The 25832-nt window shown below is 38.2% G+C and overlaps 1 protein-coding gene across 1 annotated transcript; it reads right to left on the bottom strand.

Moving 5' to 3' along the window:
* Positions 1-25832, bottom strand: LOC139745081 (uncharacterized). The gene is made up of 18 exons (XM_071655501.1): positions 25521-25832; positions 22966-23373; positions 22231-22468; positions 21692-21883; positions 20766-20850; positions 19440-19572; positions 18789-18878; positions 17464-17512; positions 16699-16813; positions 14382-14450; positions 13297-13433; positions 11617-11704; positions 11003-11170; positions 8795-8910; positions 5743-5803; positions 4718-4801; positions 1563-1763; positions 1-680 (listed from the first exon to the last, which is right to left on the bottom strand). Exons 2-18 carry the CDS (start codon positions 23315-23317, stop codon positions 579-581), a joined length of 2280 nt encoding a protein of 759 aa, XP_071511602.1. The 5' UTR covers positions 23318-23373; positions 25521-25832; the 3' UTR covers positions 1-578.

Below are 25832 nucleotides of genomic sequence, written 5' to 3' on the forward strand. Positions count from 1 at the left end.
ATTAAAATGCACATGAAAGTTTTTGTTTACACTATATGCACTGAATGTAAGAGGCAACTCACAAAAATTTTATGCCGCGAAAAAGGTTGTCTGCTCCAATTTGCAAAAATTTAAAGTTTTCATGCAGCTAAAATATTGTGTTCTACAGTACACACACGCATACCTTCCATTCACTGCCTTTTCAGTTCAATTCAATTCAATCTAGTCTGGTTTATTCTTGCACACAAATGCTATGGCGGCCAAATGGCTGAATTTCACAATGACATACAGCTGTATATACAATAAGATATGAAATAATATCATTACATTAAAAGAAATACCAATATCAATAATCATATACACTGTATATACACATCATTGTAATTACATTGAGACCAGGGAGCCACCTCCCTGTTGAGACTGTAACTTTTCGTTTGCTGTCACATGATTTCCTCTAACCAGAAAGGAGTTGTGGTTACATATCGCATGTCACATCAGACTCACTCATCAAAATGCCTCTTAGGGGTCACAGGAGGTGTTATTGCATAAGTCCAGGGTTCCTCTCACGGAATGATTGCAGTGTGATCCCCACCGACCACTCACGGGGTACCGGGAGGGAACTGGTGGCACACACAGAACTCTATGGACACTCTCGGGTCGAGGCACTGGTCGTACTTCTGGTAGCGTGTGACTTGCTTCAGCTATGGAACCACAAGAAAGGAACAAACAACAGACAAACAAACAAATTGAGTGTCATTATCAATGTAAAAGATACAGATGACACAACAACTTGTACAAAAGACAAGATGAAACAGAGTATGAGATGCAATAAAGAGATGTCTACTACAGTGCTCTCCTGTTATAGAGCACACGGTTATAATGAAATTTCAGTTAAAACAAAATAAAAATTCAGGCCGGAAAATTATCCACTCTTTGTTCTTTATTGTTTATTTGTTTGGTTATAACGAAAGAAAACTGCCGGTCCCAAGGACTTCGTTATAATGGGAGTCCACTGTAGAGAAATAATATCAAACAAGATGCACACTGGGTGTCATATCAAATGTTGTCTTGGCAGGGGTGTCGTTTGTCATTAATCATGAATGGTGAAACTTGACATTGAGATCAAAAGCCGTGGCATAAGAAATGATTAATATCACTTTGAAAGAGGCAAAGTTGGCTTTATTTCCATTTCGGTAATGATATGCACCGTATTTGTGTTACAGAAGGCAATAATTACAGTGCACTCCCGTTACAACAAATACGGTTATAATGAAATTCTGATTGCAACAAAATAACATTTCAGGCAATAACACTATCCTCTCTATGTTTTTGCGGTTCATCTGTTCAGTTAGAACAAAATTTCAACATAACAAAAGACACCTGCTGGTCTAAAGGACTTTGTTATTATGGGAGTCCACTATATTTCAGTATTTTCTTGAGGTTGGGAATATTAGTTGACATGCACAACTTATGAATACAACACACTGCAAAATATACCTGCCAGATAAAGAATACGTAAATCAAGAAATTAAGCATGACATTAAAATGGGTGTGAAGAAACCTGAAAACCATGCTGCACTCACAGATTCTATCTCCCCCTCCTCCGTAATTCGAAGCTCCCATCTTGAGGGCCCCTCCACGGCATCAAACGTAATGATATACATGAGGATGTGGAGGCCAGCGTAATCGTGGCATATCCTGGAAACGGTTACCAAGGAGCCAAAGTGGAGGTCCATGCAGGTGGTGTTGGATGAGCTGGAACTGTTCATCTCTTGGAGGATTCTCTGATACATAGAGAGAGAATTAAGGGTGCAATCCACAAGCAGTAATTTAAGAAACAGTAGCATCAATGTGTCATGAAAGATGTTGAAGAAGATGTAGCCATATCTGAAGTTGATGAAGTTCATTATAAAAAAAAAATAAGAGACCCGGGGGTCACACGCTCACCTGAGTATCGCAAGTTCACCTTCCATGCATTCTTGCAGACTCTTACCTGAGAACATTGGAAACTTATGGTGGGGGTAGCTTTGAGAATGGGGGCATGGTGTCCATTTGCATATTCAATCACACTGGTAAAAATACCTGCCAAGTACACTGTACTTTATAGAATGTGGGATTATGCAGCTTGGGAAAAAAGACTTAAAGCCCTATCACTTTTAATTAGAACTAGAGAAAAATATTATTGAATATTCATTAATGTAGGAGGTTTGGACCCCCTAGGGCCCCAAGGAAAGCATGGTGCCCATTCAAACACTTTGAGATCTTATCCCTATGGGAATGCTACCTGAAAAGTTTGGTGGAAATCCATTGGGCTGTTTTCAGCAAGAAGATAAAAATTTTGGCCCGCATTTGGACCCCCCCCCCCCCCACCATCCCATGCCGCTTCCTTGGGTCCCAAGGGGGGTGGGGGGGGGGGTGAGGGCACCCCTGATTCTCCCATGAACAAACTTGAAACAACTGTCATCAATATACTGACTCATTGTATTAACCCGTTGAGGACGAGTCCCGAGTATACTCGGGCAGGTGTCTATGGGAAATGCGTGTTGTAGCAAAATCAGTCCGTCCTCAACGGGTTAACTTAGCTCAATCACTTCTGGTTCTAGAGAAAATCTGTAAAGATTCCTTACAGGGGGGGGGGGGGGGGGGGGAGGTGGGACCCCTTGGGCCCCCAGGTGGGGCATGGTGCCCATTTGATGGGAATGAGGTTCTTTCCCCCTAGAGATGCTACCTGCCAACTTTGGTGAAAATTCATCATGGCGTTTTCAAGAAAAAGATGAAAATTTACAATTTGGGCCCCAATAGGACCCCTCCCCACCCCCTCCCCTGGGTCCCAAGGGGGCACCCCTGATTCCGCCATGAACAAACTTGAAACTACAGTCATCAATGTACTAATTCACAGTATTAACTTAGGTCTATCACTTCTGGTTCTAGAGAAGAAGATTTTTTAAGATTCCTTAATTTTGGGGGGTTTGGGCCCCTCTGGGGGCCCCCAGGTGGGGTATGGTGCCCATTTGAACAAATTGAGATCCTATCCCCCTTGGAATGCTACCTGCCAAGTTTGGTGAAAATTGGTCAAGGAGTTCTCAAGAAGAAGATGAAAATGTAAAAGTTTACACACAACGGACGACGCCGGACGAAGAGCGAAGAGCCTTAAATCAAATTAAATTTGATTTGGGATTCATGCAAATATGTGAATAAAGAAAATACCTCATATAATTTCTCTCAAAAAATAGAAAGCAAATGATCTGGTTGCATACACTTATATGAAGAATTCATCATGATTTGCAAGTAAAGGGTCTACTTTTTTGTCAAGAGGCCGCTCTGAAAACATCGCTTTGTCTATTTGATACATTCTAGCGACACACGAAATTGATCACATGGTATCAATACAAACACATTACAACATTGATGTAACTCAATTATTAATCTGCACTCCATCAATCAAAAATATGAATATCACTTCATGATGATCCCATCTCTGTGGCATCCAGTCCTTAAACACATTTGAATCAACACTCAAGACACATTTAATAAGCTATAATCTTTGATACCCTGTAAGTCTCAGTTGAAGTTGATTGTACAAGGCATAAAATACATGTACTCATTTATTATTACTATTATTATCATTATCATTAGTAGTAGTAGCAGTAATAGTAGTAGTAGTAGTAGTAGTATTAGTATTAGTAGTAGTAGTAGTAGTAGTAGTAGTATAAACGCTATTATCATCATCATCATTATGATCACCATCATCATCATTATATGTGACCCGCTGCAACAAAACGATCTGAAAGTCAGGGGAGGACAATTTTCTGCAAATGACATGACATTATTCCCTTACTCTTCCACTTTAATGTCATATATAACATGACGCATAAGAATACTCGGTTGCGGAGACATCAATGATTTTATTAGCGCATGTCGAGTGGTTTAAGAAATCAGCGTTTCGAGAAAACCGCCTTCTAAGTTTTCCTTCCGATGCTATCATGATCAAAGGAAGCAAGACAGTTTTCACCGTTTGACAAAAGAAGGTACGCTCCTCGCAACCTCTGCAATGTTCATTCAAGCTTATCGCCAGCGGTCTATGCATGACCAATCAGTAATCAGGATGCCATGCACTGACCAATGAGTTCACTCCCTCGTTGCTAGGGGCGGAGTCTAGCTGCGACGCTAAATCCAAATCTTCGGACACGTTTCTGTTCCATTGAAAGTCGGAAAATCATGGCCCAGAAAAACACTATTTTCTGGCCTTTTCGTTGATCATTTAGCTTTGAAATTTCAGCAGATGATAGAAGATACATTAGACTACCAAATTATGTCAAAAACAGACATCCAAACGTTTTGACGGATTTTGATGACCTGACTTCAAACTTGATTTTCTCGGCTCACCCGTCAGCGACTTTAGGATCCTTTTGTTGTAGCAGGTCACACATATAAGCAATTATGGCTTGGATGACACAAGCAACAATAATAACATATCTTGAATACAATGGACAATCACAAGAAGTGCAAAGTTAGCATGACAAAAATCCTGCGGATTAAGTAGAACATAAAAACAGCTAATAGAAGAAAAAAAAGTAAGAGAAAAGTAAAAACCAAAAACAGAGAAGAAAATCTTAACAAATTAAGAAGCAATTCATACAGGCTTTCCAAATTATAAATGAGTATCTAATAACACAAATCACTGGCTACAGACAATTCCATTGCTTAAAAGATCTGTCATATTCTGTGTGATTTTTACCTTGGAATGCTTTAAGTTGATTTCAGCCAACGCTTGCTTCGCAAACAGTACATGGTCATCAGTCCACTCCGACTTTTTCAGTATCTAAATGGCAGAATAATACAGAGAAAACACGCAGGTTCTACGAGAAAGCTAACAGTTGACTTATTGTGCATTCCAAACACAATCACTGAAAATTTGAGAAGAACAAATTCATGAAAAAGGCTTACTGCTGGCATTAACTGCCGGCAAAAAAGAGGGAAAGGCTGTACATATACTGGAAAGATATTCATAAAGTTCCGCAACTGAGAGTTCAACGAGCTTTACCTTATAGCTTATAGACACAGTTGTATTAACCACTAAAGTATTCAGTTACACTACTCTTGTAAATACTTTAATAGTAGCCTAAAATAACCCACCTGCAACATGTAACTATACAATTCATCCTTGGACCATAGCCTGTAGTACTATTGAACTATTCCCCCCTCTCAACTTTCAATAACTTAACTTTGCCAAACTGTGTTCCTATAAAAATATTACAGCCTCTTTCATAGCTATTCTACAAAGTGAAATGCACCAGCAAATGGCAGAGTGAAGGAATTAAAGTGTATCTTTGGCCAAAAAATATTTTTTGATATGTGTAAGAGCTACATTTCAGTAACCTATTACACCAAGAATCAGAAGAAAAAAAATGTTCAATATTCGCAACAAAAAATACACTAATTTTATTAAAGTTATAAACGTACCACTAAAGCCAATGGGTCTGAAAAGAAGACTATAACTTTGCTATTGTTCCCAGGCTGCCTAATCTCATGCTGGTTCCTTATAAATCCCTTGCTGGTTCCTGAGAACAAAAGAAAGTTGATAGTCTTTCCTTTCAGACTCACTGATTTAGTTCTTATTTTCTATTTTCTTCAATTATATGTAACATTTTTTTCTGTTTGTTGGTGCAACAGATTACTAAAATACATCTCTTTCACATATCAAAAAATATTTTTTGACTGAAGATACACTTTAAATATGTGTTTTGGTAACCAATGACTTACAGTTGGACCACCACAAGCACAGCTCCAATGTGGAATGCTGGCATCAGCACAGCTGCGTTTTCTAAACCAAAGATAAAATCATAGTTTGTATTACAGATTACTTTCTTGAGTTATGTATATGCACTTAATAGATTGTTGAAAAAACAAAAGAATTAACTTTTTTTGTAACTACTGCAAAAGTGGAAATTTCCATTAGATTTAGTTGCTACACTCAGTTTGGCAAGATGAATTTTTGTTTGTTCCTAATATCGCTGACTATAATTTGATGTTAAAACTGATTACAGCTTCAGACAGTGGTATTGCATTGCTCCAAATGTGTAGTACTTTGCACAACCTGAAACATTCCTTGTCTGCAATAAAACCCATGTTTCAACATTCATCCCCTTGATTCAAAATCATGATGTTATTCATAAGTATAAATTATTATATGAAAAACAAACACTGTGTGCAACTGATGTCATGATATAACATTGGATTTATACAAGTACATAACATCATGCATTTCAAATTTCCATTTCATTCAATTCCGTGTTTGAGTGAGCAAGTGAGTGAGTGACAGAGTGAGTGTCTGCCCAGTTCCCCACACTGCTTCATTTCTATTTGCTCCAATGTACTGAGCAGTGGGTTTTTGTGGTATTTGTTCATGACCAAATTGTTGTGTATTGTGTCAGGATCCACCAGGGCTGTCCAATGTTCAAGTGTAGGGCTAAGTTGAATTGAATATTTTTTTTTCATCACCTGGGGGGTGTTTCACAAATAAAGCTGTTCTTAAAGTTACGAAGGACTTAAGAACAACTGGTGATCAGTTCTTGTGCTAAATCATTGAGATTCTGATAAGTATAGCACATAAGAACTGATCACCAGTCGTTCTTAAGTCCTTTGTAACTTTAAAAACAGCTTTGTGAAACACCCCCCTGGCTCTACACGCTTGACTAAAGGTGCCATGCCTACAGACCTACTTAACTGAGCAACCAATGGGTCCTTTGAGAAACTCCAAAGTTCACCATGGTATTAACATGCCATGTATACATGTTCAGCATATAGGCCCCTTATTATATTGTCTGGGACAGCTGTTGCAAAACTCAACAATGGAGTTCCCTAATACCTTCACCTATTCTTTGATCAACCCAAGCTTTCAGGGATTAGCTACAATGTGATGCTGTTTATAGGAAGTATTGTACAAAAGCTGCAGCCAATCTAAACGTCGATGGAAATATTGTTCTTCAAGGACCCCATGTTATGCAAAATGCAACGAGACATGAAAATCTCATCAGAAAAAAACAACAACAACAAAAAAAAAAAAAAACCAGTACACCACCATAATGTAATCACATTTGCCTTCTGGCGCTCGGATTATTCGTCAAGATACAACATTTCGTCATAGTGTAAACCCCCCTCACTACATGTCACAGTCTCAAAGGCTACCTTGAGTGTTTAGGACACAAATTATATACCCTTGGACTTGTGAGACCCAAAAAGACGAGGCGTGGTAAAAAGAAAACTGGACCGTCATCTGTTTCACCCACTGCCTCGGACTCGACTCAAGAGTACAGTGTATGTAAATCAGCCAGGTAAGCTACTACACATCAATGGGTAAGGACTGAAAGTATCCCATCTCAGTTGGTCTAGAGTATGTTTTGATGATGTGATATAACAGTTTCACATAAATTGACAAAAAAATCAAAGTGACATGTTTGTCACAAATGTGTTGAGTGTTGACTTTCCTTGAACTGGGTTTTATTTGGATGGATGGCTAAATTGCTTAAAAAGAGAGCAGGTATTAGGGGATTTGAGGATTTTTACTTTATTTGACTTTACATTGTATCTATATCAAATGTATGTATTGTGTTATTTCTTTCCTTTTTTTTCATGTGGATATACATATGTAAATATATAAATAAATATATATATATATATATATATATATATATATATATATATATATCCCTAGTTGGCACCTTAGGGAGACATATTGGGGGGAAGTGTCTTCATTAGGGAGACAACTGGTCATTAGGGAGACAATTTTCGTGTCTCCATTGCGTAAACTGCCATTGAACATGTATATAAAAATTTGCATATAAAACAAATGGAAATGTCTTCCAAATGACCCATCTAGGAGTATATATATATATATATATATATATATATATATATATATCTATATAAACTGGACAGCAAAAGAAATTTACCCACTTCTGTCAAAGATCGCACACAAAAATTCACCCCCTAGAAATATACAATTTTTGTACACAGGTGTGCTACAATGCCCCTTACTTATCACATGCACATAAGCGAGTGAATGTCTTCATAATAAAGAAGAACTTGACATGCACAGCATCTTGGTCATTGAATCAAAAGTCTCCCACACAACGGCACTTTCCACCATGCAAAAAAGGCCACTGAATGGATAACATTTTTAAACAACCAATATGTCAAAGTGAACACCAGTTTTGTCAAAATGATGTTAATGAGTGTATTCTGTATTTAGGGATGCTATCCTTCCTGATTACGCTAATTCTCAGAATGAAATCAGTTAGCTCTTTAGACTGGACATTACTTTACTCTGGTCTTAGCAAGCTTCCATCAGGAAAATTATGCCACTTCTTGTAAGGCTTGTAAGGCTCATTCTGTTACATTTTGTGACTTTTGATTCAGTGACCAAGATGCTGTGCATGTCATTTTTTTCTTTGTAATAAAGATAATCACTTGCTATTGGGTATGTGATTACTAATGGATATTGCAGCATACCTGTGTACAAAAATTGTTTATTTCTAGGTGGTGAATTTTTGTGTGCAGCCTTTGACAGAAGTGGGGACTTTCTTTTGCTGTCCAGTTTATATACATATATATGCATTTTGTGATGTATATGTAGGGCCTCTGCAAAGAACAGTGTTTGTAGCCATTGTAAATTGACAGAGTTACCAAGGGATTGATTTCAAATGATATTGCAATGGAGACAAAGCATCAGTTACCCATAATTTCAATACTATGCCATGAACGTCCGTCACGTCAAAACTATGGGCTACAACATGCACTGAGCATAGATACTTACCTCGGAATTTCCTGGGTTAGCAGATTGTAAGAGTCCTCCTTAATATGACCTTTAACCTGATCAAGATGAGGATAGTCCATCAGTGACTTCATGGTTTGATGCAAGTCATAATGAACCTAAATTCAGGAATGAAAGTCACATGAACTACATATTACCACAACTTTCACAACGTGTACACTCTCTTATCTGTGGTGACATATCAAATTGTCATCATTGTATAGTTTGTAACCCGACAAGAACACACAAGGTGGCAGAAACAGCTCCTCAGAACAGTCCAAGATAGAATTGTATATGTGACCGTACACCACAAAATGAACATAAAGTTGCACGCACTGATTTTGCGTGAGGACTGAAAATAAGTGAAATGGGTCTCTTTTCTCAGTTCACACTTTTCAAGAGTTTATGCTTTCTTTCCAATATTTAGATAAGTTAGGAGAGTCCATTTGATTTGAGTTATACATCATTTTAAAGGTTAACGTCTGCTCTTTCAGAATATGGTCTTAACTAAAATTCATGTCTGGCGACTTTTTGTTTGTTTTGTGGTGAAGGGTCACATATTATGTCAAGAGCTACAGTTTGTACCACCTGCAATACCAGTAACCTGCACATGCACCCTGTTCGAAATTATACAGCAGAGTTTTCAAGATTAATCTTTGCAGGATTATTGACTGATAGAATTAGAATTCTATCATTGGTTGTATATTGTTGTCCACACATATGTTATAACCTCTAGTAATCTCCTGAACCAGCGGTTCCAACACCAAAAACTTTAGAAATTCATAACTTTTGCATTGATTGTCTGATTTTCCTCAAACTTTCACTGATATGTTCTACTAATGTTGCTGCTTTCACTCAATCCCCATTTTTCTTTGGATTTGGGTTTCTTTTAATGAGCATTCTTCAGCAACTGGTTTGAGAATTCAAGGGATCAGCAATGGCTCTGAGATCTTAACCGAGGTTGGATCTCAGATCTTTACTGATGGCAGCAGTAAACTTGAAAGATAGAGCTTATGGGCATTTTTTTTTTTTTTTTTTTTTGCATGACACAATCTACATTGTTCTCTAGAAACTAAATGCATTCAAAAGTGAGAGAATTTCTACATGCAGTTTGAAGTAAAGCTGAAAATAGTAATGACTTTGTCATGCCACAAGATTCTCTTGTGAGATATTGATGTGTTGGTCGGGAGAGAAAAAGAGGAGAAATCTATTGAACCAAATATCTGGGGATACAAAATGTCAAGTTGGTCAAATTTCCAGGGTAAGATGTCACCATAATGGTGGCATGCAAGAAAACTAATGTGTCTCAACACCAAATACAAACTTGCAAAGTACACCAGGCTTTATTTGAGACATTCTGAAGATGAGCAATATTACTTCCAGGGTCATACCATTTTCCTTCGAATGATTACAAAATGTGCTGCACAGACTGATATGCTTCTTTCCCTCTTAGAGAAGAGATACTAGTAGGCCAAAACTATTTCTTTTCTCAGGTAATTAGAATGAGCTATCTGGCAATGCTAAAGGCAATATACATGTAATGGCAATGAGCATCATAACAAGGGATGCGTCTTGGACACCACCAACACATCTGTCGATCAAAATTATAGAATGGGTAGCAAGAATCCTGTTGATTTCACTGGTTGAGAGCTATGCATCAATTTTTTACTACCTGCAGGCTGAGTCACAGTGGTAAACATGTTATCGCCCACTTGTAGCAAAGATTTGAGCACTAAGCAAGCACTAGTGCACTCAGTACGAGACACCTATTGGCTACAAAAATCATGCATCCAGTATTTTTTTCCAGGCATCCAGTAAATACTGGATGCACGATCTTTGGGCTGTCGTCTATGGCAAGCCAAAGGAAATGCATCCATTAAATTTGCCATCACGTATAGTATGACAGAAAATTGAATTTTTGGCAAGAAAATTACCCATTCTATAACACAGATGACGCACATGTCTTTTCGTGCGTCAGTCGGAATAGTGTGCACGTTGCAAAAATGGAATTTAGCTTAAACTCACTCGGCTTCGCCTTGTGGGTTAAGCATTCCATAGTTACCTTATGCATACAATTTTGACTGCGGCACTCAGAACTATGCATCATTTGCATAATGACAATTCAGTTGACATTTAATGACACATGATAGCAGGAGAATAGTTTCCTTCATCACTGATTCTCCAAACTTTCCACCAAATTGAGTCTCTCACCACATATCTCTGGCTGTTGATTAACATGTTCCTCTCCCACTCTGGGTGTGTCTCCAGAACATGCCTTGGGAGAATGACGGCCAGGAACGGTAGGAGTATCTCCATGTAGCTACCAGGGTGGTTGGCATCATCACCATGGTAACGATCTCCATGATCCCCAAAGAGGAACTACCAGTCAAAATATAATATCAGTGTTACTGTCGAAATAGACTCCTTCCTGTCATCCTTAAAATTTCTTTATTGTTGCTAAAATTTTATAGATATTTTTTTTTTTCATGTAGTTTTGGTTTTGGTTCTAAAGATCATGCAGAGTAGCCAATTGTTAGATCTGAGTGTTGCAGGGCAAACATATCTATACTGGATTGGTAACTTAGAGGGGAAGAATGCCAGAAAGCCAAAACTGAAAACTGTTTTTTGCATGGAAAGGGTCAAGTTCACATTCAGTAATTTCTGATTATTTTCCCTATATATATTTCAATGTCCCCATATCATATATCTTTCACATGAGCTTGAAAGCTACTGTCACTTCATATCTCAAAAGGAAAAAACCCAACATCGCCCAGGCAAATGAGTTAAAAGGGTGAAAGGTTTAAAGAAAGTGAAGAATATCTTACTACTGCAAGATCGGGCTGGGTCTGCATTAAAGACTCCAGCGTTGCTGCCAAAAGAGCATCCACCTGATTTGCTGATTCTTGCTCTGGTCTGAAACAGTGGGAGGCAAAATGGCAACATCAATAGTGAAACACAAGCATTCACAATACCCACATTTTCCTATCGTGCTTGCCATAGACTACCTCTTGTGCATCATTTTGCTTCTCTCACTTTGTGTTTTTGCTGACATGATGATGATGACATCTCTGTGGTGCTTATTGTTATCAATTGCCGTGGTCAGACTGGCAAAAGATTGAGAAGATGAAGTTCATGATCTTCAAGATCTTGAAGTTTTGTCAGTGTGACTGCAAACTTCCCGTGAAACTTCCCACTCCAACCAGGGATATTTCCCTCATTTAGGACAAACTTCTCGATCTGTTTGCGGGCGGTGTCTCCGAAGTGCGAGGTCATTGTCATGTACAGATGTGCATTGTTACGTCACAATCACTAGCCATCGGATGGTGCGCTCTTTCTTCTTTCTTGCGCGCGCGCACCGATGACCCAAACTTCTTGATCCAAGTTTGGCTGCCAGTGTGACCACGCATTACAAAAGATAGCGAAGACTTCGCAATGTAAAACTTGTCAATCTTTTGCCAGTCTGACCGTGCCTAATATGTTGTTTTCACTTCAAATGGCTGGCCATCCAGGTATCCCTTTACATGCATACAAGTTTTGTAGCTAAACCTTTGCGAGCTTTTTCACCATGTGCATTCGATTGGTAATCCATCTTAACTTTCCGTACGTGTAAAGCAAGTCTAATGAGGTGTAGTAGTGTGCCTCATTCCACCAGGAAGGCCACGGTGACACAATAGGGATAGGGATCATGTGCCCACTATTCAGTGACAATTAGGTTTACAATCATCTGTGCTGACCGGCAAAGAAAGCATTCCAACATGCGTGCCGATCAGCGACCAAATCACAGTATAAAGGGTTAGAGAAACATACCACTGCTATTTACTTACAAAGCAGATGAAATATTAGTCTCGGTTGTGGAAACTGCACTTAAATAAAAACAGTATCTACAAGTCCTACCATGGTGATGAAAATTTTCCATACTAAAAAAACAGTATCACAATTGTATCACAATTGCATCACACAGAGTATGTGATTGCACAGTAGGACAAGGAATATGACAGAATGTTCTGTACTGGCAAAACCAGCACCAGTGAATCAGCCTCAGCTGTCGTTCCTTTAAAGGCACAGTTTACCATTTTCAGATGAAATAAAAACCTAGAATTAATGCTTCAAAATAGTTCCAAAATGTGAGTTAGGCATAGAAACACCCAATGTAAAAATTTTAATTAGTATAATCATGTTAAGAATGGTTAATACACAAAATGTGATCAATGGTTATAATAAAAATGTTTCCAGACAAAACCATCTACAGTTACGGTTTATTGAGAAAAGTAGTGATATCTCCTTATATTTTAGGTTCTATTGCAAAATTCTTATATGGTAGGAGGTTTTGCAATACAACTGACCTACACATATGCATCAAATGTGATATCTTGAACATTTTTTAAATCACTGCTCCCAAAGGTAAACAGGACTTTTAAATAACAAAATATCAAAATTCCTTATGAATTCTGGACTTGATGTGTATACATGGCTGAATGTGAAGAAAGCAGCGGTTGTTGCCTTGCCTGTGCTTTGCATTGAGATCGAACCCTGCCCACTTTGCTGGGTACTCAAGATTCAGAAAGTCCCTGGTGTAGTTCATGATGTGTTCATGGATCATGGTGTCCCCATCACACAGACCACTCAGAACACCTGGCCGCACCTGGGGACATGGAAGAAGATTGAAGAACGGCTTCATGGAGTCTTTGAGCATCCAGCCCAGATGGCAAGAGGAAACTTCCCTGGACCTCACTGGTTCCACTTCAATGGACTACGGTCACCAACTGACTATATTTACTTTTGACACGATATAAATGCTAACCGTTCAGGTTCGATAGCTTACGATATGTTCCAAAACATTATTGATGTCAGTGCACAACCAATTGGTCACCCATGCTTGCAATCACCTCTATTAAGGGTTTGAACAACAACTATGGCTATCTTCCCTTTAAATCAAAGCTCATTTTGCATACATATCATTATAATTATATGATTCACAATATGCAATGCAACAGTAAATTATGTTTGGAACACTTTTCCCCCACAGGAACTGACAATATCTGCAAAGCATTGAAGAGAAACAATAATTGCCTCAACTTATTGAACACAGCCAACATCAAACATTAACTTAGGCTCACATCTCTCTCCCCTATCCCCTTGTTTTGTTTGTTTGTCTTCTTTTGTCTTCTTTTTTTTATTTATTTATTTATTTATTTATTTTTATTTTATTTTATTTTATTTTTATTTTATTTTTTTTTTGGGGGGGCGCATGTCATACTGATGTTTTTTGTCCTATATTTCTCTTCTATATTGCATTATTATGTGCTAAGGATATACCATTCTACGACAACTCCTCCATTTTTTAAGACAAGACATAATGAAGCTACCATGTACATGTGAAAGAGCCACAAACCAGTATTTGGGAATGGGCAGGGTGACAATCTTGTGTGGCAGTACCCCAACAGAATGTGACTCAGAAAGCTATCAGCCATCTCAGGGGTTACAACTTCGAAGGAGGCAATCAATGTAAAAAGAATTGGTGTTTGTGACAATGGCGCTATGAATTGGGAATGATGCAGTGAATTGGTTGAGTATTTTGTCTGAGACTCACCTCCTTGTTTTCAAGCTGCACCCAGCCATGTTCCCAGTGCGGCAACTCTGCCGGTAGATGGTTGCACGTCTGTGTGGACAGGAAGGAAAGAGAAAGGATGAAATCTGCAGGTTTGGGAGATACGTAACTTGACAGTGCATATGCCAGCTTTTGCTTGTTCATTGTCTTAGCTGAAGAAGTACAACATAATGGTCCACCTAGCTGTAAAGTTTAGATATTTTCTATTAAGGTTTTAGTGTGGTTTGATACTAATCTCGGTGAAATGCGATAATAATGTAATGATATGGTCTTTTTAACACAGGGCTAATATTTCTATACCTGGCAAACGAGGGACATCGTGGATAAAACTGTCTCATACAAAAACATGAGCACTTGCAGACCTCCCAACCTTTCTGACTGAAAAATAGGGATCACGTGGCTCAAAAGTAGGAAAGAAAGAGCAGTTCCCAAAATTATCCAGACAAGTTGGGAGGTCTGCACTTGGCAGGATTTGAATTTCAGACCCCCATTAGAATATAAAGGATTCCTATCCACTAAAGTGCCCCCATAGGGAGCAAGGTTTTGGGTGTGAAACCAAGAAAAGATGCTTTACTGCAGTGAGAAGTTGCATAACTTGTCAAAAAGGGTTGCACTCTGCAATTCTCAGGACTGTAGTCTATGCTAATTACACATGTGCTCATTCTCTTTCCAGCTTGGAGGAAATAAGAGACAGAGAAAAGCCTTGTACGATGAAGCAAACACTAGATTTTTCAGATGAATTCAACATAATTTTAACTTTTTTGAGCACATATGTTGTTCATAGAGGGTGAAGACATTCTGCAGATGCAAATCACTACCTGAGCTTGGGGATTCTACATTAACTACACAGAATCACATGCATACAATAATATTTACCTCCACAAAGCCAGACTAGAGATGAATTTTTCTTGCAGCGATGATGACTTGGAGACAGATGAAAGGGACTGTTGACTGTGTGAGATGATTGTGATGGTCTATCACTCATTCTAGATGGCAACATGTAGCACACAAAATGAAATGAATTCTGACTTTTTGTGTCTTTGAATTACGGATGATGACACACACGATACAAATATTTTGCCACATTTCCTGAAGACAGAACGCAAACAGTTAAAAACAAACAAACACACACAGAAGCTCTGGTATAATAGCTACCTTCATAACATCCAACTACTATATACAGCTGGATTTACAGGTAGGCAGCATAAAAGAATAGAAAAATGAGGAGGGTGAAGTGTGGAATGTCTGAAGTTGTCGCAAGTGGGCGAGTTCAGAATTACGGCAAACATCTGGTTACGTGCAGCAAGAATTTCTGTCACGTCACTGCGGGCAGGCACATCACAACAGCAGTAGCACAAGAGAATGATAAGCAGCTACAAATATATATCATTTTTATCTCAAAGTTTCTGCTATGACAAAATAGAGCAAAGTACAGATGACAAGTCAAGAATCTTAGAAGTGTGAAAAGAAACTAAAGAGTGTGGTGCGGCATGAGATGTAAAATACTATAATGGAAGTGAAAGAGACACACTATCAGGAGATGAACAAGAACTTTTTCTTTTTCTTCTACAAAGTAAAGAGCATAAACTGTAGAAACATGGGTGATCCTTCGTAAGGCGCAAAAACACTCTCTTTATTTCAATTTTATTTTTCCTAGCAGTTAAGGACACTCAGGAGTAAAATAGTGGTGTTTTTGCAGTCAGCAGTTTCCTACTCTAGAATCATTTAACACATTGTGAGACTTGCTTTTTTTTTTTGGGGGGGGGAGGGGTGATGGGCTTTTCATTCCACAACAACTCTGTCATGTTTGCAAACACAGGATACAATGTAATTCTGAGTATTTTACACATAGGATGAAAGTTTGTCACGATTAAAAGAAAGACTTTCAACAGGGGTGTGAGCGTAGGCTACTTGTAGAAAAAAAAATCAGAATATTGTAAAAAAAAAGTCTGAAGTAGTTTAAACTGTAAACATTTAAATGTCATTGAACTGCAAAAAGAGTCTGAAATGTGACTTTTCGGCAGAGTACAAAAAGTCTGAAATCAGATTAAAATCTGAACTATCAAACTCTGAATTCTCACTTTGACCTTCTTGTTCCACACCCTTCTCCGTTGACAACTTTGGAATGTGCCAAGGAGAATGATACAGGGATTTGGAGGACAATTTGGAGAGTGTCTCTTATTACCTCTTGTCTGTGACAAACTATAATTCCCCATATGGATAATGCATGACTCATCACTGTTGCCAACAGCAGATGGTTGAAACTACAGCTTGTAGAGAGAACTTCTGTTCTTCTTACCGCACAGATGGTTTGTGTTCCCATGATGCCGTTTCCTGTGTCCATGGCATAGCTGGTGAGGAAGCCATGCTGGTTGGCATAGTCCCACATCCACTCCTTGATTGGCTTGGTGTACCTGAAGAGAAAGAACCAGAGTAAAACTGAAGTTAAAATTCTTTCTTACTTAAGATTCTAAACTTCCTGAGAACTTTCTTTCAAGAATTTGAATAATTATGCTGCACCTGCTGAATGCTATAAGGATTACAACCAATGCTTGCTGTCAGGCAGAAGATTGGTGGTCTTGTGGATAAGACACCTGTCTGGAGATCAGGAGGTTTTAGGTTCAAATTCTGCTAGAGTATGTATGCCCATGATTTCTTTTATCATGGCTACTACTAAAACACTGATCAATTCAGTGCTTATCTATGTTGATGTATGGCAATTTATCAATCAGTTGCAATAAAAAGATTATAAGCTTCTAATAAATTCATACTGACAGCAACCAGGGTCCAGTAGGCAAAGGGTTGGTTTAGGATGTGATTAGAAGTCACCTTTAGGGTATGTGAGTGACCATGTAATATGCATGATCACACACCTTTAGAGTGAATTTGAACAAAGTCTACTGCTGTATGCAGCCAACTAAGACGCCTTCCTCTTTATCATTTGTTTGTTTATTACTACAAGTATGGCCTTATGGGAGGGGGAATCACAGGGAATCACCCCCAAAAGACTTTTAGATTAGAACTTTTGTGCCTTTATCTTGCAATGAATTTGTTTTTACAGTACCTGTGAATCAGTACTCGTTTCTCCTCATCAGCTCTCTTGAAATATACTCCTGTTGATTGAAAAAGCCATCAGTAAAGTGTCAGTACATCTAAAAACTGCATTAAACTAGAGAGTAATCATATTATGCATTATAGATATCTTTATCATAATGTATATGTTTTAGGATTTCTTTTTCAACTATTTTCTTTTTGCCACAATCTGTCTATGGTTCTCAGACAATCAGGCCTACTATAACAACACTACTTTCAGTCATCTGGGTGAAGTAGGATTCCGTAGAGTGGAATGAAGCCTGGTTGAATGAATAATCATAAAACGAAATATCAAATACATGGCTCAGATGGTATGTGATAGTAGTAGAACACACAGATTCTCCTTGTAGGCATGGGAATGAAAAATCACAGAAGCGTGGAAGAGAGTAGAATGTGAAGACACCTGTCGCATTACCTACATCTATACAAGTCAAAAGCTCACTGGGTGCGGTGCAAGAAGATACCTGTGAGCATCAGACAAGTAAACAGCCTTCATCATCTTACTGCCTGACTAGAAAAGTTTTAATGCTTCTGATGATCTTTCTTTTTTTCTTTTCTTTTTTTTTGGGGGGGGGGGGGGGTCAACAGGGTATTCATTGCCTCCATAATTCAACATTTTATATCACATCATAAAGAGTGGAAAAAGAAAATACACTGAACTTCGAAAGACATTCTTGAGATTAAAAAATCACAAACTATTTACACAATGTACATCATTTGTTTTGGTAAATTATGATGTGTTTTCATACTATTCAAATCTTCCTCAATTCTTTTGCAAATTTCTCTTTCAAACAAATATTGCAAATCAATTTCACGCCATTCTTTTCCAGTTTTATTTCTTTTAAAAATATACATTTGTAAATACACCACAAGGTAATTGTCAAAAATATATCTAGTTCAGTCTCCTTATGGGCTTTTAACAGATGCATTCCCGTTATTTCAAAATCAATATTATAGGCAGTATATAAGTTTGATTATAACTGTCAAGTACGAAAAGAAAACCTTATTTAATTTACACTCAATGAAAGCATGTAGATTATCTTCATCTACACCGCAATGCTGACATTTTCCATCTCTTTTGATATGCCATCTATACAAATTCTTTTTTACCGGTAGTAAATTATACAAAATCTATCATTATTGCACCATATATCCCTTTTGTTCTCATGTATTCAATAATATCAATTGTCATTCGTATATTAAAAGCTGATAATCGATTTTAGATATAACCAGTTTGATCTTCGTTTACAATTTCACTAATCACTGATTGCAATGCTTCTGATGATGGTGTCTCACCTGCATAGAGGGGCGTAAGGTTCATGGCAGTCACACCACCGATGGAATTGAGGCGGTTGAATAAGAAGGCTTGATGGGATGAATCTGCACCTTGTTGGTTGTCGTCCAAGAAACACAAACAAACATTTGCAGCAATGAAATTAATATGCTTATGAAACAAGATATTCAATTATACATTTTGATTTGAATAATTTTAATTCAATTCAATTCAATTCAATTCAATTCAATTCAATTCAATTCAATTCTCTTGTTTGCTTAGAACTGGAAATCTGTTTTGTTTGCATGCATACATAATACATCAACACTTAACAGAAGTTTTATGACAACTTTCTACACAAATTACCCAGAAAGTAAATAACCATGAAAAAACTCAAGCCAAATATCATGGATCCCTCTATTGCAGAAAGGCTAAAGTAGTTTTGTGAAATTTTATTCTCATTAACTCCCTACACAGTCACATGTCGTAAATATGTATTTGCTGTCAGTAGCATGGTTAAACCAGTCCCATTACTGTGTTTATTAATAAATAGGAACTTTTTCAGGTCCATTATGATGGACCACAGGGAATCAATATTGCAGGCCATACCGTACAATTCTCTAGTCCCAAACCTACTGGCCAGCAGAAGGAGTAGCATTATCGGATCCACTTACTTGCATTGAACAGTCTCCTCAACAACTGGCGTGTTTGGGGCAGACCGCAGGAGCGGTGGAACTGGGCTCTTGAGAGGGAGTCAATATTGATTGCTAGCACAGAAAGTGGACGCCAGTCTTTACGCTCCCGTTTCTATCATCAGTGTGAATATGCAGAAGTTTGCATTGAAAGATCATTATTGCATCTGCAACTTCATTTTGAGAACAAAATGTTGGAAATAAAAACAAAATTACAACACGCCTAGTTATCAAGAAACAGAAAGTACCAATAAATTCCTAATTTCACTTCAGATTACTGGTAAGTCAAAAAGATCTAGAAAAAGAATAGAAAAAAGAGGAGACATCCCATTTGAAGGGGGAGGGGTTTCTAACTACAACCAAACTCAATTTGTGTTTGTGTTTTAAAGAAAGAAGAGAGAGAGAAAAAAAGTGGGACCCTATATAACAAATAATTTGCCCCAGATAATGCTAATGTAAATCAAACATAAAAAAATCTTAAAGGTATAAAATAACAATATCAGATATACCATCAAATGTCTCCACAAAGGACCTCATAAAGTCGCCACGAGGGAGCTCAATGCCTGAAAACACACTTTTGAATCATGACCAATCACTCTGTTGACAAATTTGCTATGTCAAAAATATGCAAGTTTTCTGTTGTTCAAGTTCTGGTAATAACATTATATACTTTCTAATACGGGGCTAGAAACGCACTCTTTTTTCCCCATAGTGGCCTGTTTGGGCTCAGGCGCCTAAAATATTTGAAGTTGAAATTTTGGTCGCTTGAAATTAAAGGAAATATAATTCTAGCTGCCTGGTTGGGCCACCAAAAGACAGCCTTTTTGGAAACTTGCTGGCCTGACATCAATTTTTAGTGGCCCCAGGCCACCACATAACACATCATACTATTATTCTGTTGCTATGTCACTTTAAAATCTCTATAGATATTGTACATGACTCCCCTGCTTTCAATAGGCATGTCACTGGATGCATCTATCAACAGGCCTTAAGCATACATTGGTCAAATCGTTCTTACTATGCATACTGTATTCACAATCCTTACAATATCTCCCATTAATGTGATTGACCCAAGGAAAATTGACATTAGAAATTGAGAGTTCCAAAATTTTACCTCTGCTGAAATTGATTATAATTAACTATTCTTGCGTGCACTGATTTTAGGTTGGTTGGTTGAGTCCCAATTCATTGTTTTTCAAATGCAGGCTGAGAATAAAAAACAAAGTTTTGCTTGTAATCATTTACGATAAATCCCCTGGATTTGCTATTAATGTGTCAAAGAAAATCACTGTGCAATCACATTCTTACCATTTTGTCAAATAATTTCCTCTGACTTGAAACTAAACTGGCATTGGGAATAAACTGAGTTCTGTAGTTGTGGTGAATTCCGGTACTGAAGCAGAAAGGAAACGAAGAAGAAAACCTTAAAACTTCAAAGAAAAGGAGAGAGATAATTGCTAAATTCAACCAACAAGGATGTCACAAAAAATAATAATCTCATTTTTGCAACTTTCTATCCAAAATCAATACACACCAAACTTTGGTATAAATCAAACAATTATTGTAACCTATAGTTTGAATTAAACCCACCACTAGGTATTAGCCTTTTCAATCAAGGCAGACACGATACAAGTCTTAATTTTTGCCATCGATAGATTGGAATAACAAAGATTTTATTGGAAATTTCAAGAAATATAAATCTTTTGTAACATACCTCATGTCCTCGAATAAAAACAATAGGAAAGGCTATTCCAAATCATTATTTTACTATTTATTTTTATCTTCTTTTTTTTGTGTGTGAATGCCTTTACCTAACAGGTTCAGGAAATCAGACAGCAGATTCTTTTTTCAAAGTTATTGGAACTTGATATTAGAGATCTGCATGTTCATAAGACAGCCCGTAACAATTAACTGCCATATAAATCATATAATTACGTGGGGTTTTTATTTTCGCCAATTTTGTGAGCCAGGTTCTTTTTGTAAATTTAACAGCAAATAAAAATATTAACTCTGATACCGACATGAATGTGCCATGCATGAGCATAAATTTCTCCATTTGTTACTGCACTCCACTACAAAACATTAAACTATTCAAAAAATTGTTGCGAAGTCTGAATTCCCCCAAAAAATACAAATGCTAAATATATGGCATTATACAGAACTCATTAAGACATTCTGACGACACTGCGACTTCATATACAATATGAAATTCAGTTAAATGTATATATGCTCACCCATTCAAAGTTTCTACTCTGCACAAGACATCTGCATACTGCGTCGGAAATGGAATGTTGATCGGCTGTGTCACATGATTCCAAGATGAATACTGATTGGTGTATGTCTTCATTGTCTCATTTGTGAAGCCGCCGTTTCTTTCAAAGTACCATTCCACTCTGAAGTCACCTGGGCAGTTGATTGTTAGAGATCTGCAAATTTGTTTTTGCAAGGAAAGCAAGCACCAGAACATCAAATGTGAGTTATCCACGCAGACAGCATCATTATGTTTGCAGCATCACATTGCGTAAATGTCCAGATAAAATTTGGAGATTGGTGAAGTTAAGTCAATCAAATTTCATCACAGTTATGTACTCCTTCCACAAAATATAATATTCTAAAAATCAATTGTTAACGACATCAAAATTAGAGCGCACTTGGGCACTGAAAGGGAACTAAAGATACACATGTATGATACAGATCCAAATTGAGCTTTGCAATAAAGACTACTAAACGAAATAAAAAGATTACTGGGTACACATGATACTAACAATCATACCTATTATGTCTGAATTGAGTGGTATATGTAGGACTGTGGTTGCACTCCCAACCAAAGTTGTGTCTGCAGAGTGAGTCTGGAGCATCCATCTCAATAACTGGGCAGGAGCTGTCACTCAGGGTAGAAATTTCTTGGGAAAAAAGACTTTCCTCCAAGTTGTCCAAGACATGCTGCCGTAGGCTTAAAGACCACATCCCTTGAAAGAGCATTTCTCTCTGTTGTAGGACTGGATGGGAATCTTGGGAAAGTGAATGGAATAATACTCTAAACACCAGAACTTATTACAAAATCATGTTTTTGTTTTTATTTTTTTATTTTACTGGGAAAATACTAGTAAACTTCCTGTGTTTATAACTTTGCAGAGGAGAATAACTTTAAATCTAATACCTGAAAGACATTAGCGAGTTCTTGTTTTTGCAAAAGTTCAATTGTGTGCCATATTCAAGAAAATGTCCACAATGAAAATATTCCGCTATCATAGTAGCACACAAAACATCTGATAGAAATGTGAATTTTTTTATATGAAGAGAGAGCTTCACCAGTAAGCTGGAAAAGTTGAGCATTAAAGATACAATCTCCTCTCTGTGATCAATAATGACCATGATCATTATCACTTGATCAAAGTAAACACATTGTAAACACGTGTAATCTAAGTTTAGTGTAATAGAATAAGTAAGAATTTCCTAGATCACATCAATCTTTTTGGGGATTCCATGAATAGGTGGTTTTGCTTACCATTACTTTCTGGGCCAATTTTGTCAACTGGAGTCTTAGTCAACCCCTCTCTTGATTTTTTCAATTCATTGAGCTTGGCCCAAAAGCCACTCTTTTTCCTCTTCTTCCTGAGCTTATCACGACCTGGCTCCCATCGGGTTTCTCTTTTAATGTCAATAACAACGGCATCATTAAACTCCAGCTGATTGCGTCTGAGCTCAGAGTCCTCCAGATAGATTGTGACTTGATTTGTCGGCTTTGTCGCCACCATGATCCACAAGAGTAGCTGGAGAAACAGCACTAGAAGAATGCAGAGCATGACTCGATATTTCGATCTGAAGCAAGGCGGCAAGGTCACTTTTACTACTTCCATCACTGTTCCGTTGATGCGCTGACAGTGGACATAGCAGACTTGTTGACATCTTGTATCTGGGTGCAGGGGAGACGATGGTGAATAAATCTGTTTCAAAGATTCTGCTACACTGCTAGTCTCTGCACATTCTTCTCTTGCCAGGCCTACAAGGTATTTCTACTTATTTTTTCATACCATTCTACGCTACCCTGGTTTTGTAATGTCAGCTTGAAGGCATTATACACCATCTGCAGATAAAACAAAAACCCAGCTTTAGTGCTTCAAAATAGTTCTACAATCTGAGGTGAGCTAGGAATAGAAATAACCAACTATATGTAAAAATGTTAATCACTGTCAGTATTTCAATGTTAAGCTGAAAAGTTTTTAGAGTGGGGGGCTTGGGACCCCACTTTTTTTTTTTTGCACCATACAAAGGCACAGGAATACATAAGGTGTCAACACTTTGGCTCCCCCCCCCCAACAGTTTTTACCCCGGAAGTGCATAAGTGACACTACTACACTAGAAAGAAATAGATAGCGATCTTGAAGTGTGAGCGCGGTAAGGTTATGTTTTTATATCTTGTATACCTTTTTTTTTTTTTGCATGTCAGCTAAAGAAACCCGGAAGTGGCACAAGAAGTTGCGCTGAAGACCTTATTTTGTTTAATTTTTTTTTTGCCTGTTAACTCATGAAACCTGGAAGTGGGCTCCCCCACTTTTGAAAACGCTCTGCCGGCCCTGATACATGCATGTACTAGAATTATTATGGGCAGTCATGCAGTCATATCATTAATACACGTTGGAAAAGCATAACATGCACTTCACACATACAGTACACTCCTGTTATAACAAAGTCCTTGGGACTGGCAGTTTTCTTTCATTATATCAAAATTTCATTATAACTGAACAAATAAACAATGAAAAAACATTGAGCTGATAATGTTGCGGTCTGAATTTTTACTTCGTTGTAACCGGAATTTTGTTATAACCATGTTTGTTATAACGGGAGTGAACTGTATTGGCAATGGAGGGTAGGGGTATCGCATTTCAAATTACAGCACCACTGAGTGCGGAAAAATAACATCCAATGCGTTCAAAGCAGTTACTTACTGTATACGCTGAACACTGGACAGGTATAAGGAGCTGCTGCCCGCTTTGTTTACCAAGACTATAGATGCTCATCTCCTGTCACACCATTACTTTCCAAGTTGGACTGGGACCTAGATGTTCTAGCTGTTACACACCCACCGTCTCCTCGCGCAAGCAACAATGTTTTATCAAATACAACACGACCTGGTGAACATCTCCTTCCCAGCCATCATAATCCCAGCAACCTACATTGGCAGAAAATTTGATGACCACCTCCTCAAATACACAGTCCTGGAAGCCACTGCAAATCCATACAAGCATTCATTTTCCCCAAAAGAGCAACAAAACTGTGGTAAGTGAAACTGCCCACCATACTCTGCAGTTTAATACTTCAAGAGCACCTAACCATGCTAACATACTGCTCTCAAAGAGGCTGCCTTCCGGCCTTCCCATCTATCAGTTTGGAACATGCAGCCCCCAGTACGATCCAGAATGGGCCTATATAGATCCACCAGCTTGGTTTTAACTTGCATCTGGCAAATTTTTACTTGTAATTAATAAAATATAATTGATTATAGACCTATTTGCTACCTGTAAATACATTCCGTCCGTTGGCCTTTGATGTAAACCATCCCTGTATAGCTTCCTACAAAAAGCTGCAACAGCGATTAGAGGATCTTCTTCTTCCAGGGGCGGATCCAGGAATTCCATAAAGAGGGGGCGCGTTTACAAAATTAAAGGGGGGCGCACGCACCCCTCCCCCATTTTTTTCTTTTTATTTCTTTTGTTTCAACAAAAAAATAAAGCCAAAGGGGGGCGGGTGCGCCTATAGTGTGGTCCTCCCTGAATCCGTCACTGTCTTCTCAAGGTTCAAGCCCCCTAAAACCTAGGAATATAGGATTTCCCCCTGAACAATCACAATGACAACATGACAACATTTCACAGAACAAAAACGAACGACACGAGCGAGGATGAATACCGGTACTGTAGGGTGGGAGGCCGATGAGATTGTTCAGCCCAAGCCCCCAGGGGCTAGGGCTGACCATGTCACATGTACCAACGTTAATTAGAGAAGAGACAGATACCATCTCGGTCTATATTGGCTAGACTTCCATATGTACCACGAGCTGCTGACCTGGACTCTAGTGACTAGTCTCTACCACTCCAGTTCATATCAGCAATTAATGGCCTCTGCGGGAAATGGGAGTCACTGTACGGGGAATCTCCGGGGAAGAACCCCGCCGTACCGACGGCCACACACTTCTGATATCGATCCAGCAGTCAAGGGTCGGTCTGTATTTGATCGTGCCCGTCGGGCATATGTTCCAAGGAGATTGCGTCTGCCGTACCAAGGAGAGGCGTGAATGTAAAAAAAAAAAAATGATGAAAATCCTCCGGACAGACGAATTTTTCTCTCTATCTGTTAGACTTCTTCAGCAGCAATACA

Source organism: Diadema antillarum, unplaced genomic scaffold (assembly GCF_040938485.1).
Source record: "Diadema antillarum isolate AM-2024a unplaced genomic scaffold, OU_Dant_1.0 seq00001234_RagTag, whole genome shotgun sequence".
Lineage (NCBI taxonomy): Eukaryota > Metazoa > Echinodermata > Echinoidea > Diadematoida > Diadematidae > Diadema > Diadema antillarum.